The following is a 19,922-nucleotide window of genomic DNA, read 5'->3' as shown; positions in this document are numbered from 1 at the left end:
GAGTGTTGTGGAAGGTGGGAGCAGTGGATCCTTGGGTACTGCAGGGATGTCTCATCCCCTCCTCTGGTACACAGGGCTGTACGTGCCTGCCCCAGGGCTTGCCTTTGCCTGGGACAGGAGCACACTGATGGAGGGTCTGTGGATTAAATTATTTGGGCCTCCTGGATTCAGGGAAAGCTGTTTGTTGAACCTTGATTAAACTTTCAATGCTGAGATGTCCATGTGAAAAATGAAACAGACCAAGTTGCATCTGGTGCAAAGCTCCCATCCAGGCACTGGCAGGGAGTAGGACCTGATGTCCCCTCTCCCCAGTGTGGGTTGGAGCAGGCTGGACCATGGCAGCTCTGCTGCGCCTGGGGACATCAGGGACAGGACCTGGGGTGCTCCTGCTGCCCCTGCCAGGAACAGGCTGTGACCCTCAGGGGAAATGATGAATTTCTGAGGGAAGGTTATTACTGAGCAGGTGCTGTTGTTTTAATGGAAAGGAGTTGAAGAAGGTGCCCTTGGTTGTGGAGGTGAATGAATGTGTGTGTGATCATTTCTCTGTCTCCTGCATGGGAGGCAGTCAGAGGGTTAATGTGGGTGATTAGCACAGTGCCAGTGGCCTCTGTCCTTTGTCACTCAGGTGAGGAGTGACACCTCAGCACCTGTGCAGCGAGCAGGAGCCAGGCAGAGCTGCTCTGTCCATGAGCAGTGCAGAGAGCATGGATCAGCATTAGCAGGTGCCTGGCATCCCTCCTGGATCAGGCCTGGCTGCAGCACACTCACATCAGTGCGTGCCCAGGAGCTCCTGAGCCCCTGCTCAGTGAATGCTGTGGCTGAAGCAGATCTGGAGCTCACTCTGAAATGCTGGTTTTCCTCTGGAATGTGCAGTTGAGGCCAGACTGATGCAGGGGCAGCTGTCAGGGGCTGCTCCTGCTCCTCCCTTCCACTGCTCTGCAGCACAGCAGATTATCACATCCCATGGATTTGGTTGTGTGCACACCAGACCAAGAATGTGGGCACTGTCAATGCTGTTTATCTCCATGAATAGGGAGGAAATGGGAAATTTGAGTATCTCAGTGCATATCTAAGTCTTGTGTCTCAGCCATTAACTGGGCACAACTCACGACATTGGAGCATGGCCCTGGTTTGCAGCCAGTGCAGTTGGACACCAAACACAGCCATGTTTAACCGGGGAAGAGGTTTTGCCCACAGAATGCGAGGCTGACACAAGAACAGCCAAAGAGCAGCACTGATGGAGAGGCAGCTGCGGGTCTGGGAGGAGTCATTGTAGGGGTGCAAGAGTTGAGGCGCTCCAGAGGTTCATTTCTCCTTGTCTCTGAGGAAGTTTGGGCAGGTGGTGAGGCAGTGTTCCCACAGGACCACCTCACGAAGGTGGGCAGTGTTCACACAGGATCACCTGCAGCACCTCCAGTCCCTCGGGTGGCTCACAGAGGTGGGACCTGTCAGGGCTGGGGAGCTGCAGCTCTGTGGAACCAATGTCAGTGCGTGGTGACCCACCATGGGCTTTGCTTTCCAGGATTTCTTGACTGACCTGATGATGTCTGAAGTTGATCGCTGTGGTGAGAATGAGCATCTCATTTTCAGGGAGAACACACTGGCCACCAAAGCAATTGAAGAATACCTGAAGCTGGTGGGGCAGAAATACTTACAAGATGCCTTAGGTACGTACAGAGCGTTGGCAGGTCTCGCCCAGAGAGGCTCTCCAGGTGCATGGTGGGAACGTCAGCTGAGCCCTGATGGCCATCAGAGCCCCCAGCATTTCCCTGCTGAAGGTTTCCCTGGCAGCAGGTCCGAGCCTGGACACGGCCGTGGCCGCAGTGGGCAGCGCCCTGTGCCAGGTGAAGGTGACTGCAGAGCTGGCACCTTCATGTGCTTTCAGAGCAGATCAGCAGTGGATGCTGGAAGGGACTCTGCTGCCTGCCAGGCTCCTGTCTCAGCCCTGGCTCTCGGGGCTGGTTGAATCTCCCCCCAGCAGAGACTCCCGAGTCAGATGAGATCTCCCAGCCGCAGTGATGCCTCCCGGAGCAGCCAGCACTGGGAACCCTCCTGGTGGTTTCTTTTTCCAAGTGCTGACTGTTTATGGCTCCAAAAATACTTCTCTTGATGCAAATGAAAATAATTAGAAGCTTCTGCTTCTGGGCAGGTCAGGAAGGAATTGCTGCGTGCAGAGAACACAGCACGAGGATGGGGAGAGGCTGCCTTGGAAGCTCTGTGAGCTTCCACTGGATCCACATCCCAGGGCAGCATGAGCAGAGTTTCTATTGAGGTGTTAATTTTTCAGCATGTTGGGTTCCTGCTAGTGGATTTGTATAATTTTAGCAAGGAGCAGAGAAGCATAAATACTTTATTAAGAGAATAATAATAATAATGAAAATCTTGAGAAAAGGGAGATAGTTGAGCAAATTCAGGCAGAGCCCACAAGAATAGCAAAAGAAATATTACTTATTTCTGCCTTGTAATGCTTTCTCGTTGAAGGCAAGTCTGTAAGGAGATTACTCATAAAAATTCTCAAAAGCCAGGAGATTAATGATATCAGAGAATTTTGAAATATTCCCTTTTGGGGGCTCAGTGCTGCCAGGCCAGTTCCATCTCGTGCAGGAGGAGCCTGGGGTTCCTGCTCACTGTGGGGTGCAGGTTCTGAGTGACCTTGTCCCAGGGAGATGAGTCACCTGCATGTCACAAGGTGCCCCAGGGCAGCATGGCACTGTCCTTGGAACCGTGGAGTGGGTGATGGGGCCAGGGAGGAACAGCAGGCATCACCTGCAGGCGAGCAGAGCAGCTCCAGAGCTCCCTGGCAGAGCTGAAAATACTCTGGAGAGGCTCTCCAGTATGTAATTAAAATTTGTTTTGGCAATAGGGAAGGAATGCAGATTGGAGAGGGGAAAAACCAGAATGGGAAAATCCAAGACAGTTGGGAATTAGGAGCAAACCAACTGGAATGAGAAGAAAACCAAAGCAAACCATTCTCCCAAAACGTCACCCAAGCTAAATGCTGCCTCCTCATCCCTGTCACCCTGTCCCCAATCTCCCCAGTCACTGCTGGGATGAAGGACTGAGCCCCCAACCCTGAGTGCAGGGGCTGTGCCCAGGTACCCTGTGGTGAAAGGTGGCACAAGAGCAGAAGCTGATGGAGCAGCTCAGTGTGAGCCTCTGCAAGGGTGAGGAGGAGCAGCCAGGCAGCAAAGAGGAGCACAGGAAGACTCAAAGAAATATTTTAATTTCATTTGATGTGATGTTCAGCTCAAAATAAGCCAAGTAATTTGTTTCTTTCCTTTAATTACCTCTTTCTCCTGTGAATCACAGTGGTTTGTCAGCACCAGGGCACAGGCTGCAGTAGCAGGCTGTGCTACCAATAATTACAGGGCCTGCCAGCATCCTTCCTCCTGGATTAGCCCCAGGGAGTCTCTGGGGGCCCAGGCAGGTGCTGGGCAGTGCAGCCTGATGCAATACCCCAGGGGCACAGGGACAGCTCTGCCAGCTGGGAACAGGGATGGGATGTGCTGGGTGAGCTGTGCTGGGCTCTCCTGGGTCCTCTGGGAGACAGGGAGAGCCAGGGAGCTGCCCCAGGGGCACCACCTGCTCTTGTGACCCTCTCATCTTCCCCCAGTGTGATGGGCTGCCAGGGGCTGCTCGGGCACTGGGGCTTAGGAATGGAGCTGTTTGAAGGCTGCACTTGTCATGTCTCCAAACCCATCACCAACTCTGTTTTACAGGGGAGTTCATCAAGGCACTGTATGAATCAGATGAAAACTGTGAGGTGGATCCCAGCAAATGTTCATCTTCGGACCTCCCCGAACATCAGGGCAACCTGAAGATGTGCTGTGAGCTGGCCTTCTGCAAGATCATAAACTCCTACTGGTGGGTATCCTGCGAGGGGCACTCCCTCCTCTGGAGTGCTGTGTCTGCAGGAGCTGGGACCTGTCTGTGGCTCTGGCAGAGCTGTGCAGGGGGAGCTGCCAGAGTCTGGACTATCTGCTCTGGGCATGTGGCACCCTCCCAGCCTCTCTGGCACCCTTCTTTTCAGAGGTGCCAGGGTCACTGGGGCACAGGGACAGGGCAGGGGAGGCAAGGAACACCAAGTGAAGTTGATTCAGAGGTGCTTGATGCCAAATGTGTCTGAAATTCTGGAATAAAAGGCAGAGATGTATGTCCTAGATCTTCCACCCATGCACCAAGTCAGTCTGGAGGGGACTGACAGATCTGCACCTCCAGGAGCATCCGGCAAAGCTCGGAGATCCCGCAGCAGGCTGGGGCTGTGGCACCCGTGAGGAGCTGCCCCAGCACAGGCAGCTTTTGTTGGGCAGATGTTCTCTGGTTGCAGTGCTGGAGCTGAGAGGAGGATGCTGTTCTCCCTGCTTGGCTCAGCACCCCACATTCCTCTGGGTTAACCCCTGTCTCTGGCAGCCCTGGGCGGTTGCTGGGTGATGGGAGCCCTTTGCCTCCTTGGCCCAAGGCCTGGTATGCAGCTGGAGGCATTTCCCACTTGTTTGTTCTCAGGGTGAAGGTTCTTGCTGCCGGTTGGGACAGGCCCGAATCTCCCACATGGGCTGGTGAGAGGCACTGGATCCTGCTGAGGAGGTGCCTGTTTGGCACTGCTGTGCTGGGAGCCAAGAGTCCCTGGGTCTGTGACAGCTGCTGCCTGCAGAGGTGACCTCAAAGGGGAAAAAGATGGACTTGGGACTCTCTTTACTTGGAGAAAGAGAAATATTTTCTTTCTGCTTTTTGCTAGCATGCCCAGTCTTTGGTCCTTATCATGAGAGAAGGAGCATTTTTGTCTCACTGCTGGATTTCCAGCCTTTCTGCTTAAAATCTGGGCTTAGTTTTTATTAATGTATTTAGTAGCAACACTGTTGTTGCAAAGCATCAACAAGGGATAATATTGGAGGAAGGAGGTCTTTGATAACAAGGATTTCTTGTTTTCTCTCCTCTCCTAACCATTGTGTTGAGGTCAGAAAACTTATTATAAATAATCTCCCAAGGTACTGAGTGTGCTCTCCTGGAAGCCAGGAAGGGAACTGATCCTGCTCAGGGGGAGAGCAAGGAGCAGGAGGCTTGCTCAGGCTGCCATTATCTACCACAGGTACACAAAGGGCAGGTTCTTTACAGGTATCCCATTCCTTATCCTTGGCCAGTTAATAACTCTGGCTCAGGAGTGGCGTTTACCTGCTCTCCCAGGAGGGATTCACCACTTCTAGTCAGCAGTGGATCATAATGGCTTGAATTAATGTCTTCCTAAAAATATCCAAAGCAGCACTCAAAGGTCACTCTAAAAATAGGCTTGAAAAGTGACCCAGAGAAAGTCAGGAGTGCACAGGAAGTTTGCTCCTCTCATGCTGCCTTTCCAAGGAGGGCTGAGCAGCCGAGCTGCTGCTCTGAGTGGTTCCCCCCGAGTCCTTTGAGCTCAGCGGTTCCTGGGGATTAATTGGGCTGATGAGTGTTGGGATTGGCCAAGGTATCCCAAGAGCCAACGGTCCCGCTTTAAATAGAGCACTGGAGAGTGTGTGCTCATCTGTGCAGAGAGTCAGGGAGAGGAAAGAGGTTCACAATAACCGAAAATTGTTATAATTATGACATAATTTGGACATCTGGAAAGTTTCAGTGTAAGCAGAATTTCAGCATGTGGAAGCTCGTTACTGGGAAGTTGGGTAATGAATTACGGGCCCGTTTGTCACATAAAGCCAACGATCCGGGTTCCATCCGCTGTGACACAATCAAACTTCCAGGGCTCCAGCCTGTGACGGGAACGTGCGGGTGCTGCATTTCAGGGGTTGCTCTCCAGTCACTGCACAACCTGTCCTGATCATTCAAGCCTCAAATTGCTTAAAGGATTCTCCTGTTTCTGGGCAAATACCATGAAGTGAAAGGGTTTTGTCCAATTGTGTGGATCAAGCCAAAGACAGAACAGAATTTATCCAGCCAAAGACATTGGCTAATGTTGTTATTTGTAGAGCTCAGGGTAAAAAAGCTCAAGGGGTGAAATGTGAAGGCAGCACAGAGCAGAAGCTGAACAGGATGGCAGCATTTTCTAGGCACTTGCATGGAGTGTCATGGCTGTGTCAGAAGGTCAGATGGCCTGAAATGGAGCCCAACCCCCCTAAATTGCTGTGGTACCCCCCACTGTCAAGGAACAGCTCTGGGTGTGACACAAGGACGGTGGTTCCTGGCCAGGGCACTGGGATCTGTGTGCCAGGGACACTGGGACCAGCGGCCAGCCCAGTGCCAGCCTGCTTGTGGGTGGGAGTCTCCAGCTGAATAAATAACACATGCTGGGAACAGGATGAGGTGGGAGCAGGGAGCTGGGGAGGGCCGAGCAGGAACAGGCAGCAGCTCTCCAGAGATAAGGGCTGCTGCAGTGAGCGTCTGCTGGCCCCCAGGGAATTCTGGCATCCGGGAAAGGCAGGCTGAGGTCTGTGCAGCTACAAGGCTGGAGTAACTCCGGTGGGGCTCTGTGTTTGTGCTAGGCACAGTGGGATTTGATCCAGGTGCTTGAACAGGAGTATTACAGTTTGCACAGCCCCCCCTGCAAGCTCCAGCTGTGCCCGAGATTCCAGTGCTGCTGGTGATCCTTCAGGAGATGCTCTCCTTGCTGGCTAAGCTTCCTCCAGCTCAGAGCACCCCATGGCACAGCCACAGAGTGCTGAAGAGCTTCTGTGCACAGTTTGTTTCATATCCCAGTCTCTCCAGTTTTCTGGGATCTTGGCATCCAGCATCAGGTCCAATAGAAGCTGCTTCTCTCACAACTTTACAAAGCAGCTTTGCTTTTTCCCCTAGGTGGTTTGAGACTCCTGACACTCCTGCCCTGACAGACACTGCCTGTCCTTGTGTCATTTCAGCGTCTTCCCAAGAGAGCTCAAAGAAGTTTTTGCCTCGTGGAGACAGGAGTGCAGCAACCGAGGCCGGCCCGACATCAGCGAGCGGCTGATCAGCGCCTCGCTGTTCCTGCGCTTCCTGTGCCCGGCCATCATGTCCCCGTCCCTGTTCAGCCTGCTCCAGGAGTACCCCGACGACCGCACCGCGCGCACCCTGACCCTCATCGCCAAGGTCACCCAGAACCTCGCCAACTTTGCCAAGTAAGCCAGGCTGTGGGCAGGGCAGGGCTGGGGAGGGACAGACTCCGGCTGCGTGGGCAGAGCCACGGCGCCAGCACAGAGTCCCACACTTGGCCACTCCTCTCCTCGCTGGAAAGGGCCTGTGTGCTTCCTGTTGGCTTTTTCCCCACATCTCTCTGGGACTTGTTCCCTCGCTGTCAGGTCAGGGAGATCATTCAAGTTTCCAAAACAGGACGTTTTATGAGCAGGAAAACAGGCTGTTGACCACATGGACAAGCAGCGGGGTGGCAGTGGGGACTTTGGCCTGTGGTGTCCTGCAGATGCAGGACCAGAACCTGATCAGCAGCAGTGATGTGCTCAGCTCAGGAACTGTTCCATCCCTCCTTTGAGCTCTGGGACCTTCCCTGCTATTAAAATGCAGCTGATTGAACTGGGAAGGGCTGAAAACAGAGACACCATCAATTTCTAACTAAGCCCATTGGTTTGATGGAAACAAAGAGAGAGATTTCTGAAAATCTTTCCACTGGCTGTAGCTCTGAGCTACTTATCCTGAGCTCTGATAACAAAATGATGAGCTTTCTGAAACATGAATGGACAGTTTCTATCTAAAGCTCCTTAGATCTGGAAACTGGCTTAGTGCTCACACTCACAGTCAGCAACGCACAGACGCGCCTGCGGACACCGGCAGGAGATGTACAAGTGTGTTACACTAGATGACAGAAATTCTCTGTATTCCTGACCAATCCCTAACTAAAGGGTTTTCATGTTTCCAGCACTTTGCAGGAAAGGCTCTTTAACTAAGCTGACATTAGTCAAGCTGAAGTGATCAAGCCAAGCTGTCCTGTGCATGGCACTGGGCCAGGCCTGTCCCATGGAACTGCTGGCACAGCACCAGCTGCTGCCAGGACAGTCCAAGCACGAGGCTCTCCCTGTTGAGCTCTAAATCAGACAAAATGCTGAGGGTGAAGAGCTTGGAGGGCAGAAGGAGGTGGCAGGAAGCCTGAGGGGACAATGGGGCTGGCCCAGCTTGCAGGGGTGGCTCTCCAGGGTGATCCCAGAGCAGTTGTGCTGGCATTGCTGAAGAGTGCCGGATTCCTGCCCCCATCTGTCACTGGGCTCCAGTCAGCTGAGGGTGATTGCTGTGACAGCATCTTGATTTCCAGTGACAGGTCCTGTTCCTGGAGGCTGTGCCCTGACCCCGCAGTCAGACACTGGGTTACCGAGAACTCCTTTGTTTCTCCTGTTTTCACCTTTGTTCCTGATGTGCAGATCCCACACTGATGAGGGCTTAGCTGGATCAGGCTGGGGTTAATTTTGGTTCCACAGTCAGTGAGGTGTCCCAGGTGCCTGCTCACAGCCCAGGGATCCCAAAGGCTTGGAAGGGTTGAGATGCCAGAGGAAGGTTCTTAGCTGTGTTGTACCTCCCCTTTCCATGGACTGCAGTTTTTTTCCTGATTTAGCTGAAATCTGTGTTGCTCTCTCAATAGGTTTGGCAGCAAAGAGGAATACATGTCCTTTATGAATCAGTTCCTGGAACATGAATGGACTAACATGCAGAGATTTCTCCTGGAGATTTCCAATCCTGAAACCATCTCAAACACAGCTGGCTTTGAGGGCTACATTGACCTGGGCCGGGAACTGTCCACGTTGCACTCACTACTCTGGGAAGTCATTTCCCAGCTGGAGCAGGTATCCAGGGGATGGCAGGGGCAGCTTTGGGGATGGGAAATGATGGAGAAAATGTTGTTCATGTGATTCTCTGGAGACCCCCCAGCAACTGGCAAAGCCCATAGTTCTCTAGCAAAAAGCACAAGATGGTGGTGGTAATTGTTCTCTCTTTCTGCCCAGGGCACTGCCACCAAACTGGGGCCTCTGCCCCGGATCCTGCGGGACGTCAACGCCGCTCTCAGTAACCCGGCCTGCGTGCAGGTGTCGGTCACGGCCGAGCACGCCGCCTCCACACCCAGTGCTGGCAACAGCATCTCTGCAGGGCTGCAGAAAATGGTCATAGAGAATGACTTATCTGGGTAAGAGACCAGCGGGGCCTGGCCACACACAGGGACACACGGGACAGGCAGGACAGGGTGCAGCTGATCCACTGACCAGGCTCTCCCATTGCAGGAGTGGTGCTGGATGTAGTTCACTGCTGAGCAGTGATTCACAGACAGTCACCCACATACTTTTTGGCCTGATTAAGTAAGGAGCTTCATTCATGGGGAGGATGAGGCTTTTGCAGACCTCTAATATTTCTGTTTGTGGAAAATGAAATGGAGCCCACACAAACGGAAAGCCTGTGCTAGTAAAATAGTTTGTAAGTGGAAACTGCGTAATATTTAACAGTTTAATTAGGAATGAAAGGCAGCAATGGCACTGGACTTGCTCTAATCAGAGCTTTCATCTCTAGTGCCTCCCAGCATGAGGTGCAATTATTTAAATCCAATGCTGTGGAGGATCTCTGACAATATGCTTCCCCTCCAATACTTGCTTACAATGCACCATCTTTGATCAGCAGAATATTCACATGAAGCTACTGCAAAGCTCTTTCTTCCTATCCCCAAGAAATCAATATTGCATGAATGTGCATTGCAGCAGGAGTGGGGAGATAACCTTCAGCTGCCAGGCTTTAGCTCTGCTGTGTGAGCACTCACTGACCTGGGAGGCCTGGTGTGGACCCGGCCCCCACAGTGTTCTGTGCTCTCCAAATCCTTGCCAGTGTGCCCGCAGGAGCTTGCTGCCCAGGTACAGAGCAGGCACATGGGACTGGCATGGAGACAGCCTCCTGTGGAGCAGGAAGGGTGCCACGCACTGACCCAGAGCAGAGCAGCCCCCAGGAGTGTCCCTGAGCCTCGTGACAGTGCAGTGCCCTGCGTGCACACACTGCCCTCACTCACCTGCCCGTTCCCAGGCCAGCCCGGGGCTCCACAGCACCCTCCCCACTCCTCACGCTGTCCCTGGCTGAGCCAGCCCTGTCCCTGCTCCTGCCAGGGCTGGGTCCTGTCCCTGTCCCCCTCCCTGTCCCACACAGCTGCGCCACCCTGATTTCTGAGTGATTTCGTTTTCCTGCTCCGGTGCAGCATTCACAACTCTTCTTTTTTGTTTTGTTTTCCTCTCCTTTTCTTACGCACTGACTTCCCCGCAGTCTGATAGATTTCACACGGTTACCATCTCCAACCCCTGAAAACAAGGACTTGTTTTTTGTCACAAGGTCTGCTGGGGCCCAGCCCTCGCCTGCCCGAAGCTCCAGTTACTCAGAGGCCAATGAGCCCGACGTGCAGATGTCTAATGGCAGCAAGAGTTTGTCCATGGTGGACTTGCAGGACAATCGGCTCTTGGACAGCGGGGCCAACGCGCCCGGCACAGCCGACTCGCTCAATGACAGTCAGTCGTCCCTGGGGCAGTTGCAGGGCATTTGGAGCACACGGACTCAGCAGAACAGCGTGACGGGCATGGCCACCGTGCGCCGGGTGGGCCAGACCCCCACCACGCCGAGCGGCGAGAGCGCGCCCGGCCGGCCGCAGCTGCTGGCGCCGCTGTCCTTCCAGAACCCCGTGTACCAGATGGCCGCCGGGCTGCCGCTGTCCCCGCGCGGCCTGGGCGACTCCGGCTCCGAGTGCCACAGCTCGCTCAGCTCCCACAGCAACAGCGAGGAGCTGACGGCCAACAAGCACGGCTTCGCCGGCCCCGCCGCCGGCGAGGACTTCTCGCGCCGGCCGGGGGAGCTGGCCCGGCGGCAGCTGTCGCTGACCGAGAAGGGCGGCCAGCCCACGATGCCGCGGCAGAACAGCGCGGGGCCGCAGCGCCGCATCGACCAGCCGCCCCCGCCGCCCCCGCCCGTCAGCCGCGGCCGCACGCCGCCCTCCCTGCTGAACACGGTGCAGTACCAGCGACCTTCCAGCGGCAGCATGATGTCCTCATCGCCCGACTGGCCCGGCAGCGGGGCGCGGCTCCGGCAGCAGTCCTCCTCCTCCAAGGGTGACAGCCCCGAGATGAAGCAGCGCACGATGCACAAACAGGTGAGTTCGGGCTGTCCAGGCCCTGGCACTGAAGGGGCCAGGTGGGGTTAGCCCATGGAGATTGCTGCCATGGGAGGGGATGTGGTTCTGAACTGCCACATCGGTGCCAACCCCATAGTGGCATCGCATGTGGGGATGTACCTCGGCTCTGGCACCTCTGGCCCGAGACAGAGGCCCTCCAGGGACAGGAACACAGAGCAGCGTCCACTCCCGGTGTCCCTCTGCCACGTGGCACACTGGAGGGTGATGGTGGTAGGTGGCAGAGGCTCGAGGGCAATGGCAGCCACGCCGCTGTCCTGCGCTACCATCTTGTCACTGCTTTGCCTGTCCATGCCCAGGCTCTCATCCCATGCCATAGCCAACCCCGTGCCATCCCCCAGGCTTGGAACAGACCCTGATCTCCTGTACCTGAGAGCCTCCCTGCTGCTGCTCCCATCCCAGGGGTCCAGGGCACTCCTGCACATTCCTGTTTGCTCTGTGAGACCCTCCCGTAGGAGCAGGGAGGAAGGAGCCCAGAGCAATGTTCCTGCTGGGGTCCCAGTCCCAGACCACGTGCTGGGCTGCACAGAATTCCATCCCACTGTCCATGGAGGTAAAATGGAAGGCAGTATGTCACAGGCCTAAGGCCCTCTGGATGTCCTGCCATGGACAAACGGTTTTTATAGTGCTCATTTATTCACTCTACATTTCAAAACCAGCCCTGCAGAACATTATCACAATAAGAGCTCTGTGCCTAAAGAAGAGCTGTAAAAGAAAAGCAAACAAAGAGACTGGACAAGCAGCAAGAGCCCACTGCACCCAGACCCTGAGTTAGCTCAGGCCGTTCTCCAGCCCTCAGTGTTGCTGTGTGTGCCTCTCCCACACAGCAGCTGGAGCCTGGTCAGCGCTGCCCACGGAAGGTTGCTCATGCTCCCATCCGGGGCCGCTCCGTGATTCCGGTATCGATCCGTAAGCGCCGGCATTAGCAGCAGCAGCCTTTGTGTAACACAATCAATGCTCGTTAGGGACAGAGGGCACAGAGCTGTGCAAGGAGCAGAGGCCTGGATGTAGCAGGGTTTCTCCCAGAAAAACAAGGATTCTCCAGGTGGCCATCGGAAAGCTCTGGCCAGGTTCTCTTCAAAGAAGATTTCTCCACCCACGCCTGTGGTCCTCACAAAGTTTCTCTTCAGACCTGAAGTCTCAGAATGCCTCTCCCACCCTCACTCTGCATGTTTTATTTGCATATTGGCATGAGGATGTAGCCACCAATGCTCATGAGCCAAGTCTGATGCTTCTGATTCATAATTCTGGAGGTAGAAGACCAGACTGGAAGATGGCATGGGAAAGCCCCTGACCCCAATGAGGAAATGAAACCAGGCCCCACTCCTTCTGACACAGAACCTCTTGTTCTGCTGCCTGACAGTGACTGGGTTTCTCTATCCAGAGACTGGAACGAAGGAGAAAGTTTCTGACATTTCTGATTTGTTAACTTGAATTCTCAAGTCATTAACTTGAATGACCAAGGCATGCAGATCCCATGTGTTCATCTCACTGTTTACTGCAGCTTATAACAAGGCAGGATGGAAGGGAAATAGCTGAAGAGTGACTTCCTTGTGTTGTGGTTGGAAAATATTTAGGCAGTGGCACTGGCAGTCCCTGCCCAGGCCAGGACTGAAAGCAGCAGACGTGGCTGTAGCTCACTGACCATGGAACATCACTAGTAAGTGATACTGAGCATTCAGACCTCTTCAGCATCCTCAGTGCAGCCTCAGCTGAAAAGAAGCTTTTCTTCTCCAAGAAGGCACCTGCACAGTCATAAGAAGAATTTCAGATCTTGTTTTATGGAATCCATGGAAGCAAAGATGGCTCATAGAAAGATGAAGACTTGACAGAATTTTGATCATGTAGTGAAAATACCACATCTAGCCACTCTGTTCACCTGCAGCTCAGCACCTTCACAGGTCGTGTCCTTGTGAGGAGACAGGATCTGCTCAGACACCGGGGCCATGACTTGGAGCAGGTTCCACTGCTTGACCCACAATAATGTCCATCTGCAGAACAGGAGTTGTTCCAGCTCCAGCTGCTCTGGTAGCTCAGCCCGTTGCTGTCTGAGCAGCGTGGGAGAGGGTCTGCTTGGAAGGAAACTCTCTCTCTCCAACTTCATGACCATTTGTGTTACAGGTTTTTCTTTTGTCATGGTTGTATCATTGTTTCATTGTAGGCCCCTTCTCCTGTGAACCCCAATGCCCTGGACCGCACTGCTGCTTGGCTTTTGAATATGAACATGCAGTTTTTAGAAGATGAAAGCATTGACCCAGATTCCAAGCACAGGGATAAGCTCAGGAATAAGGACGAGCTCAGCCAAGCAGAAAAGGTAAAACCTGATTGGATTGAAACAAGTTTCTGAATAGAGAGAGGATTTCCTTGAATGTTATCCCTTGAGCACCCTGGGGAGAAGGTGGGCTGTGTGCAGGTCCCTGTACAGCAGAGGGGCCAGGTTGCTCCCTGTCCTACTTGGCCTCCCAGGGAACTTGTGGGGAAGGTCTGGGAGGCTTTCACACACTCAGTGACTGGAGTCACCTTCTGATGAAAGCAAGTAAGAAACACAGGAGCCAGGAATCGAGTGCTGATGCTGCCCTGAAACAAATTCTGCAGCCAGCCAGTGCCTCTTACTCTCCCCATTCCAAGTCACCCAGCTGCTGGGAAGAAAGATTAAAAAAAGGGATTAAGCACACCTGTAACAGAGATGGAGTAAGGCACAGGCAGCCTCCTGCCTCACAACAGGGACATGGAGCAGGAAGCAGCTTCCATGTCAAAAAGCTGTTCACAGACCTAAAATTAAGTCCAAATTTTGGTCTCAGAAACAGCACTGGTGCCTGAGGTGACTTTGTGGCACTTCCACAAGCGTATGGCAGTGTCACACACATCAGGACCTGGCCAGTCCAGGGGTCTGCCAGGAAGCCACGTGCAGAGTATTCAGTCTCGGCCCCTGGGCACACAGAGGCTCTGTGCCTCTGAAGCAGAGGGGTGCTGCTCCCTTCCCCTCCTTCCTGGGCAAGTCGGGGATGGGAGAAGCTGGGAAGAGACAAAGTAGGCCTGGCTAGGATGAAAAAGAGGCATAAAAATGAGGATCCAACAGTCAGAATCTGGGAAAATCCCATCTTTGCTAATTGCTGCTTCTGCAGGGTTCTTTCTCAGCAGCCTGGCTCTGCCAGGATTGTAGCAGTTGAGCATCAAGAGCATTTGGGATGTTTCCTCGATGTGCTTCTCTTCTATCACACCAGCACTGCAGACATCATCCCTCCCTCAGCCCCTATTCTGTTTCCCAGCACAGATGTGTCTCTGGCTTTGTTCCAGTAGCCTTCCTGTGCTCATTCTGCTGTGCTGTGTCATTTGGGGGCTGTCACCTCTTAAACCCAAGGAAAATGCTGAGGGCAGGTGGTGTAGGAGCCAGAAGGTACCAAGGCAGCAGCTCCCAGCTGCCCCAGGAAGATCAGGGCAGTTTTGTGGGTTCAGCCCATCCTGACTGGGCACAGTGGTGGGGTTACAAACTCTGATGGCACTGCAACATCCCCAGTGCCTGCCCCAAGCCCAGCAGGAGCCCCCCCAGGCTGTCTCATTGCCATGCAGCATCTCTCCTTACTCTGCTGTCCCATCAGTCACTGACATTCAAGATCACCATTAGCATAACCTCTCTCCCCATCACTGTAAGACCTGAATGGTAACTGAGAATGAGACAAGTGTTCTAGAGACAGGAGCGACTCCTTCGGGCTCTGAGGCCTCTCCTGCTCTCCTCTGAGCTCACTTACGCTGCTCCTATTTTAAGGCTAGGGTAGGTATTTAATCTTTCCTGTTCAAGCAACTCCCTGCTGTCTGACTTTAGTGCTACTGTGCAGCTTTGTTCCCTCATTGCTTCAGGCTCCATGTGCAAGCCCTGCTGTTGCTGTGCTGCAGTAAGAGCTTTGCTAAAGGAAAACCGCCTCGCTCCAGTAATTTTGCAGTTCAGGAAACCATCAGCTTCCTAAGTTTTCAATCCTCTGGAGCTGCAGTTATTTTTGCAGTGCAGTGCTGCAAAAATATTTGCAGTTATTTTTGAGTGGGGTGCTGGTCAGTCCCCAGCAGCAGCCTGGCTGCCCTACCCTCTCCCTAGGGCTGGTCTGGAGTCACACAGTCCAGGAGGACTCTCAGAGCTGGGACATGACCCAGCCCATCATTGCAGTGCCTACCCAGCTATGATGGCCAAAGGGGAAAGGCCAAGTCAAGACACAACAGAGTGCACTTCTCTCAGTTCATTAATTGTAGCTTTAACAGCCTTCATGACTCAGATTGAAGCCTTTTTCCTGTATCTGACGTTAAAAGCAACGTGCTACATTATCAGCTGCATGTTAATTATTCTAAAGTTATTGCAGTTGAGATGCTTTTTTAAAAGACTATGTCCAAATATTATTTTTTGAAATTAAAGCAGTTTTCTTGTGCACACACTCAATGGATTTTCCTTTAGCAAAGCGAGTTTACTGAATGCTGTGCTGCTGCAATAGCTGAACCCAGTTTTACCGAGTTCAAAAGCTCTTAATATTTTTAATTGCTTTATGTAATTCTGCTGCTGATTTATAGCTTCACCCAAATGAACAGTACAACTGTGGGGTCTTGGCTTCATGCAGCAGCTCTTCTTGGACTGAACCCTGGTTTGATGTCTGAGTTAAATGCTGGGCCCCAAAAGGGAGCAGTGCTGTGTGCCCTGCTCAGCCAGCACGGTGCCCTCGGCTCGATGAAGGGTGCAGAGACAGCAGTGTCCTGCATTTGTCCCTGCCCCTCGGGCCTGGCACCCAGTCTGCCCGAAGCCCCCCCATTTATTGCTGCAGACTGAAGAGCTCCTGCGTGAACCCCAAACCCCGCGCTGCAGCCTCCCTGCCTGTGCGAGCCCCGCGCTGTCAGTGTGAGAAGCTGCCCGCCGCCTTTGCCAGGCCCGCTCTAACCTGCATTTCCCCTGTGAAATGCCAGACTCTGCTAACTGCCCACTCTGTGCACCTGCCAGCGAGCTGCCCGCCCCGCGGACCCGGCATCGCCCCTGGCGCCGCGGACGAGACGGAAGAGGAGGTGTCGGCGAGCGGGGCTGTCTGATACGGGTTTGCAGCTCTAGTCTGATACAAGGACAGGGGCTGAGCGGGCTTGGGGGAAAGCCTGGCCAGGGCAGACCCTACGAGGTAACGTGCCACGTGTGTTCTCTCCTCCTGTGTCTGTCCCTGCGCGCTCAGTACCAGCAGGACCTGGTGGTGCTGCAGGACAAGCTCCGCATCTCCAACAAGAAGCTGGAGGAATATGAGACTCGCTTCAAATGCCAGGAGGAGACCACGCAGAAGCTGGTGCTGGAGTACCAGGCCAGGCTGGAGGAGAGCGAGGAGCGGCTCCGGAGGCAGCAGGAGGATAAGGAGATCCAGATGAAGGGCATCATCAGCAGGTACGGGGAGATGGGAGTGCTGGGGATGGCAGTAGGGCAGGGCAGCCTGGCTGGCATTAGAGCTCAGCCCTTCTCAGGAGAATCAGGATTCTTTGGAGATTCAGGCAGGTTTCACATATGGGTTTGCCCCTCAGTGTTACCTGGGACAAGGAAAACCCCGATGTTTTCCTGGTGCACAAGGGCAGAACTTCAGGAAGGGAGAGTTTGGAGGCTCTGGCAGGCTTGTTCTGTTCATATAGCTATGGCTCTCATCACCATCTCTTACCTGTAACTCTAAATCCCTTTCTCCCACCCAGTGGGAAGTGGTTTACACTGGTCCAGGGCTGTTTCAGTGCAGCAGGTTTCACCTTTACCTGAGCCAAGCCCACTTAGTCCTTTAAGTCAGTCCTCACCTGACTGGGTCAGCCTTTGCTGTGCTGTCACTTCAGCTTTGGGGCACCCTGCTAGAATGAGCTCCAGGGAAGAGTAAGAGCCAAGAAAAAAAGCTTGGTTTGTGGATAAGAGGAGGCAGAGTGTGAGTGTAATACCTGGGTTTAGCAGAGCCCAGCCAATGTAATTTTTTCTTGTGTGCTCGGCTCCCAGACTGATGTCGGTTGAGGAGGAGTTAAAGAAGGACCACGCTGAAATGCAGGCTGCTGTGGATTCCAAGCAGAAGATCATTGATGCACAGGTGAGTGCCCCGTGCCAAAGGCTGCAGAGGACACAGTGACTGTCACAGCTGTGTGCACCCTTGGAGCGTGGCACAGAGGGCGTGGGGTGGCAATCTGGAGAGGGATCATGCCCACAACTTAGTCAGTGAAACGATCCCATCCCCTGGAGCATTGCTTGGTGCTTCATGTCCCAGTAATCCCTGGGTCATCAGAACCTGGACACAAGGAACACACAGCCTGCCCACAGCCAAGCCAACATGTTTTTTCAGCCTTTGGATTGTGATTTGCAGGATTGGGAAGCTCAGGTACTGCAATCAGTAACAGTGGAAGAGGAGCATCACATGATGGATGCAAAACACTGTGCTTGGAAAAGAGAATATAAAAATACAGCCCATAAACTTTTAGGTTGTCTAACAGAGACCACCATGTCCTCACCAACCAGGCCTCCCTACAGCTTGTGGCTTAGAAGTGATAGTATATTCTGGCCTTACACTTAACAACCCTATTGATCACTGCTTGGGACTAATTCACCGTAGAGCTAATTAAAAAGAAGACAGTAGTAATTTTGTAAAAAAAAACCCAGCTTTTCTGGGGAGGAATTTGTTCAAAGCTGCTAAATCATCCATCCTGTTCTGTTCCACACTCCAGCAGAACCGAGCAGAACCTGGGTGTCCCTAAGGTGCCAGTGGTGGTACCTGCAGCCTCCCAACAGTTCTGGGACCTCCTCCTGTCCCCTGCACCTCGTGGGGTACGTGTGAGGTTCTGACCATGGCCCTGCACGCTCTCTGCTCTTCTCTTTCAGTCACCTCAGGCTGTACCTGTGTTGGACATGTTCATTGCTGCACTTTCAGAGTTACACACAAGCAACTGCTGTGCCCCTGAGCTGGTTCTGTTCTTCTGCTTGTGGCAGTCATAGGAAGATGACATTTGTTCAGTGTCACAAAGAACAGGAGTGGTAGAATCAGGCTGCAACTTGGAAGCTCTTGCTCCCATCCTTACAATGCTGTAATCAGTGAGAGCTGCCATCAAAGACAGCCTGGGAGGCTACAAGTCATTTAAACTATTAATTTATACTAATTGAATACTGACAGGAATACTATCTTGGGAGAGTTTGGGTTTAGAAATGGAATCCTACCATATTTTGTAACAGCTGAGTTAGAACAAACAGTACAGTGTATAACTGAATAATTAGAGCAACTGTGTTACCTCCATTTTCATCAAGATCCTGAAATAAATGTAGCTCACATTGCACAGGCAGGGGACATTTGTAGCCCTGCAGATTTCAAAAAGTGCTGTGTAGCACTTAAACCTCCCCTCTGCCCCCAGGAATTCCAGAGAGAAAGGTCCTGGTCCAAAAGGCCTCGGGGTCACTGTCGTGGGCCGGCATCCCAGAGGGACAGGGCTCGTTCCTTTCCGCTGACCGTGCCCTCTGCCATTTGCTTGCAGGAGAAACGCATTGCTTCCCTGGATGCTGCCAACGCACGGCTAATGAGTGCCCTTACTCAGCTGAAAGAGAGGTACAGCATGCAGACACGTAATGGGATCTCCCCCACAAACCCAACTAAATTGCAGATTACAGAGAATGGAGAATTCAGAAACAGCAGTAATTGTTAACGCGCGGAGGGCGCTGCCGCAGGAGAGGCCTGGCCGGAGGGACCGTGCGCAGCAGGCGTGAGCCGCGGCTTCAGAGAACGGCTGCTCCTTGAGCACCAGCTCCTTACTGCGGACGGCGCCGACTGACCCTGCTGGGAGATGTCCTGCCAGCACTTTGAGGGACGGGAATGTCGAGTGTGAGATGAGTGGCATAAGGAAATAACATATATCTGAGAATCGCTGTCACTGGTGGATTTGAGTCAGTGTTTAATGTTCAAACAAAAGTAACCTTTTCCTTCTAAACTGCCCAAAGGATATGCCTCGCCCCTCCCAGCAAGGAGTAAGGTCCTTGTCATGCAGTAAGCGAAATAAAGGGAGCTGGGCAGAACCTGCAGCAGGCAGGGGCCCAGTAGGTCCAGTTCCAGTGTGCTGCTGGATGTAGCGTCCGAGGGATGGCAGCAAGGCCTGGCCCGCTCCTCCTGTGACTCCCCCCGAGCACAGCCCTCCCAAAGCGAACCCCAGCTGAGCCCAGCATCCTTTCTGGGGGCTTTTGTGAGGCCACTGAATTTCACAGCATCCACAGGGCATTTATGCAGCTAATTAGTGTTTAATTAACTCCGCCCATCCAGGGAGCACAGTGCAGATGGAAGGTCAGGGCGGTGTGGTGGCCAAAGGGGGGCTGTGTGGGGAGCCCCCATGGCAGGGGGCAGGACTGGTGCTGCTGGGGGTCCCTGGGCAGCCCAGGGGCACAGAGCAAGGCCAAGGCTGTGGCACAGGAGTGGAGGGAGGAGCTGGCACCTGGTGAATGGCAACTCGATTCCTTTGGACAGCTTCTGCTCTCTCACAAATAAAGGGGAAGAGTTTTGTAAGCAATAGCCCCAGGCATCGTCCCACGCACACTTCCTGCCACAGAATAAAGTGAATGTTGCCTGAGCTTGGTCCCTGAGCTGTGATTGAGGGACAGGGGCTGGATTTGCTGGTGCCTGTTGTGGTAGAGGGGGAGCGAGGGGGCTACGTGGAGTGGCAGCTTCCTGCTTGATCAAGGGTTCATTGTGGGGATGGAATGCTCTGTGCTGAGAGTTTTACTATTTCTGGGGAAAAAAACAGACAAAGAAACAAGAAAAAGCCCTGAAGAACCATGAAGATCGGTAATTGTATTTCTTTTCTTTCACAG

At 53.4% G+C, this 19,922-nt stretch overlaps 1 protein-coding gene across 11 annotated transcripts in view; it reads left to right on the top strand.

Annotated features, from left to right (window-relative positions):
- Positions 1-19,682, top strand: part of DAB2IP (DAB2 interacting protein) — a 152,022-nt gene extending 132,340 nt beyond the window's left edge. For 9 of the 11 annotated variants that reach the window (XM_054283946.1, XM_054283938.1, XM_054283940.1 and 6 more), the window contains 10 exons: positions 1,523-1,667; positions 3,720-3,864; positions 6,840-7,076; positions 8,543-8,744; positions 8,904-9,082; positions 10,195-11,068; positions 13,269-13,421; positions 16,303-16,505; positions 17,088-17,175; positions 18,602-19,682. In XM_054283946.1, coding sequence (XP_054139921.1) covers positions 1,523-1,667; positions 3,720-3,864; positions 6,840-7,076; positions 8,543-8,744; positions 8,904-9,082; positions 10,195-11,068; positions 13,269-13,421; positions 16,303-16,505; positions 17,088-17,175; positions 18,602-18,769 — 2,394 coding nt within the window. In that variant the 3' untranslated portion in view covers positions 18,770-19,682. The remainder of the gene's footprint in view (positions 1-1,522; positions 1,668-3,719; positions 3,865-6,839; positions 7,077-8,542; positions 8,745-8,903; positions 9,083-10,194; positions 11,069-13,268; positions 13,422-16,302; positions 16,506-17,087; positions 17,176-18,601) is intronic. The other 2 variants (XM_054283941.1, XM_054283944.1) reach the window with 2 other exon arrangements.
- Positions 19,683-19,922: the final 240 nt, after the last annotated feature.

This window comes from Melozone crissalis, unplaced genomic scaffold (genome assembly GCF_028551555.1).
Source record: "Melozone crissalis strain CALT ecotype California unplaced genomic scaffold, PUWL_Pcris_2 ptg000041l_1, whole genome shotgun sequence".
NCBI lineage: Eukaryota > Metazoa > Chordata > Aves > Passeriformes > Passerellidae > Melozone > Melozone crissalis.
Note: the sequence above shows the minus strand (reverse complement) of the source record. Positions and strands in the feature narration are given on the sequence as shown.